The 3,269-nt window shown below is 46.1% G+C and overlaps 1 protein-coding gene across 1 annotated transcript; it reads left to right on the top strand.

The window, feature by feature from the left end:
* The first annotated feature begins 1,916 nt into the window (after positions 1-1,916).
* Positions 1,917-2,452, top strand: LOC130712770 (uncharacterized). Its single transcript, XM_057562588.1, has 3 exons — positions 1,917-2,113; positions 2,174-2,297; positions 2,438-2,452. The coding sequence occupies exons 1-3, from the start codon at positions 1,917-1,919 to the stop codon at positions 2,450-2,452; spliced, it is 336 nt and encodes a 111-aa protein (XP_057418571.1).
* Positions 2,453-3,269: the final 817 nt, after the last annotated feature.

Raw genomic sequence — 3,269 nt, 5'->3', positions numbered from 1 at the left:
GCCCTCTCGACAATGGGCGGCACAACGAAAAACCGAAAGAAACGAACAGACACGAAAAGCAAAAACTAAAACAGCCAACAACGATCAAAACGACCAAAATAAAAGAAAAGCGCGCCCCCAATACAAAACCAAACCACGACCAACTGAAAAGACCCTAGCCCCCACTGTACCTCTCTACAAGAGTCTCCTGAATGTGAGATGCAAAAGCCTCAATAGCCTCTTCATCAGTACCTGGGAAAACCAAACTGCAAGACTTACCAACCTCCCAGACTTTAGCCGCACGAGTGCGCACAGACTCATCATTACCCACATACGCATCCCCCCGCTCCTCAAAAGCAGGAGTGGCATCCGAAAGCATCGGCGAATGCATATCCTCATAAATTAAATCCTCAAAAGCTTTCTTCTTCCAACGTCGTCTAGAGAAGCCAAGGACCTTCTTGTTCCTTCCACGACCAATAACCTTTTTAGGGCGACCCCTCTTGCGGCGCGGCGGAGACTCCAAATCAACCTCAACATCCGAAAGAATACCATTACCATGCCCTTCAATAGACAACGCATCCACATGAGAGGACACAACGCACAACGACAAATCTGAAGCCCCATCATCGTGACTCAAAACCTGCATCTTCTCAAGCCCCATATCGAGGCAAGCATCCCGACATATCGAAGGTACAACCGAAATCTCACCCCGCACCTCATCAACAACAGATTTACTAGCAATACGAATCACATGTTCTGATCTAGAAGGAAATTCCGAAGTCGGCTTGACCCTCAACTCATTAATTCTCTCATCAAAGTTAGAAATAATAGCACGAAGTATCTGATCCCCATATTGATCCCAATCCAACGCATCCAGGTCGCAAACAGACCCTGCCTTCATGCAGAATTTCAAGACATCATCCACATAAACTTTAAAGTCTTCACTAGACGAGGCACCCGTCGAGCTCGCCGCAGCAACTACAGCAACATCCTCCCTGGCCACAGAACCCGCAGCCAGAGGCGAGAAAGCAGCAGAACTATCACGGCAATGCCCAACCGATACAGGGATAGAATCCTCAATGGCTGAAGGACCGTCAACCAGAGGCGAAATTGCACCAGCACAAACAAGCTCAGAACCAGAGGAAAAAGAAGACCTGGACAGCGTACCTTGAGCCATGGAATCTTGGCCAACAATCTCTGGGAACAGAACATCATCAGGGTGCAAGCATCCTTGAGCTTTCACAGAACAAGGCTGCTGCGAAATGGTTCCGGAGGGGGTACCGAGAGAAGGTTCCACTCGACCAGACCCTGAGCCGGCGAGGAACCGGGGAGACCTACCCTTCCAGCGAGAAGACTTTGCCTCAGACACGGCTAAGGAAGCGCCGCCGAATCGAACGCCGTTCAAATTAGCACGAGCAGCAACCGCTTCGCTGACGGAGGACATGTGCACGAAACCAAAGCGCCACCGTCTCCTTGGCCTCCGCTGACTCTGAACAAACAACCTTCTGATACGCCCAAATTGAGAGAAGAGATCACGAATTTTCGAGAAGGAGACATCATCTGAGATGCCATCCACGAACAGGGAGCACCTCCCATCAACTTGGGTCGAATCTCGACTGGAATCCGACTCTCCACCGCCGTCTGGTTCACCAACATCAAGAGACCCCCCGACCTCCTCGCCATCCACCACCAGTGCACGACCAGAGAGAGCCATACGGGACACGCGCGGCGGCGCGACAGCGGCGCAAGCGGCCAAGCTGCTAGGGACAACGAAACCCTAGCAGAGCCTCTGTGGTCCAGCTCCTAATAAACAAATATTCAAATTATATTGGTCAAGGAAACTTGACGATGCTTTATGGGCCTACCGAACCGCTTTTAAAACTCCAATTGGTACCTCTCCTTTCCACTTGGTTTTTGGGAAAGCATGTCACTTACCAATGGAATTAGAACACAAGGCCTATTGGGCAATAAAGAAATTGAATTTTGACTGGAAAGTTGCTAGCGAGAAGAGACTCTTGCAATTGAATGAGCTTGATGAGTTTCGACTCCGAGCTTATGAGAATGCTAGCATCTACAAGGAAAAGACAAAGAAGTGGCATGATAGGAAGATTTTGAATAGGGAATTTGTCTCAGGGCAATTGGTGCTGCTCTTCAATTCTAGATTGTGACTCTTCCCTGGGAAACTAAAGTCTAGATGGTCTGGACCCTTTGTGGTCAAGAGGGTGTATCCTCATGGTGTTGTTGAGGTTGAAAACCCAGAGACCAAGAATACTTTCAATGTGAATGAGCAGAGGTTGAAAGTGTACCAAGGTGGTGAGGTACTGAAGTTGGAAACCATGTTTTTCAAACCTCGAGCTTGACAAGGGGGATAGTCTACCTAAGACTATAACAATGGGCTGCTTGGGAGACAACCCAAGTCTTGTTTTTATTTTGCTTGTTTGGATGTTGCATTTTGCAGGGATTGAGAGCCTAAATTCTGGAGTTGGAGGTGTATCTAAGGCCTCCATGGTAATTGGTAAAGGAGGTCAACTCTTCCCTTTAGTTTAGCTCATGCATTTTTACATATTTTTCTTTTGTAGCTTTTATTTTTCTTTTGATCATGCATTTTTTTATTAGAGTCGTTTTTGGGTCTTACTTCCCTATACTCACATGTTTTTGCCCGTAGTTATGCTCTCTAACATGTTACTGGTTTTGAAAATGTTTTTGTGAATACTTGTGATGTCTTTTGGGGATGAGTGATTGCATGCTTTGGGGAAGAGAGGAGGAGACTTCGGTCTTCCGAGTGTTTCTTGAGGATAGAGTTGGTGTGAGTCCATAAGGGTCCATCTTTGACCCTTCACCATAAAATTTCCCTGGAGGATCCTGACTCACTCGTACTTCTTGGTTTTGTATTGATTTCACTCTTTGCATGCTTTGTGATACTTGCACAATTCTTGAGACTTGTAGGTTTTTGAGCTTCAGAGTTTGTTGGCTTGAACATTTGTCCTTAGTTGTCCCTTTTGAGCTTATTGAAGATTTCTTTGTTAGCTAAATGATTGGGGTGGATGATAGGTTGGATTTTGGGGAGTGTTGGTCCTTGCATTGTGTTGGAGCTAGTAATTAAAGTTGGAAATCTCTCTTGCCCCGAGTGTAAGAAAAAAAAAAGAGAAAAAAAGACTCCTAATCAAGTTGGAGTTGCAAATAGAAAAAAAATAGAAGAAAAAGAAATTTGAAAAAGGGGTCAAGAGACTTGTGCTAAAAAAAGGTTTGTTGTTGAAAGCTCCGGGGGTTACTAATTGGACCGCGCTCAA

This window comes from Lotus japonicus, chromosome 4 (assembly GCF_012489685.1).
Source record: "Lotus japonicus ecotype B-129 chromosome 4, LjGifu_v1.2".
Lineage (NCBI taxonomy): Eukaryota > Viridiplantae > Streptophyta > Magnoliopsida > Fabales > Fabaceae > Lotus > Lotus japonicus.
This window is presented reverse-complemented; position numbering and strand designations above follow the sequence as displayed.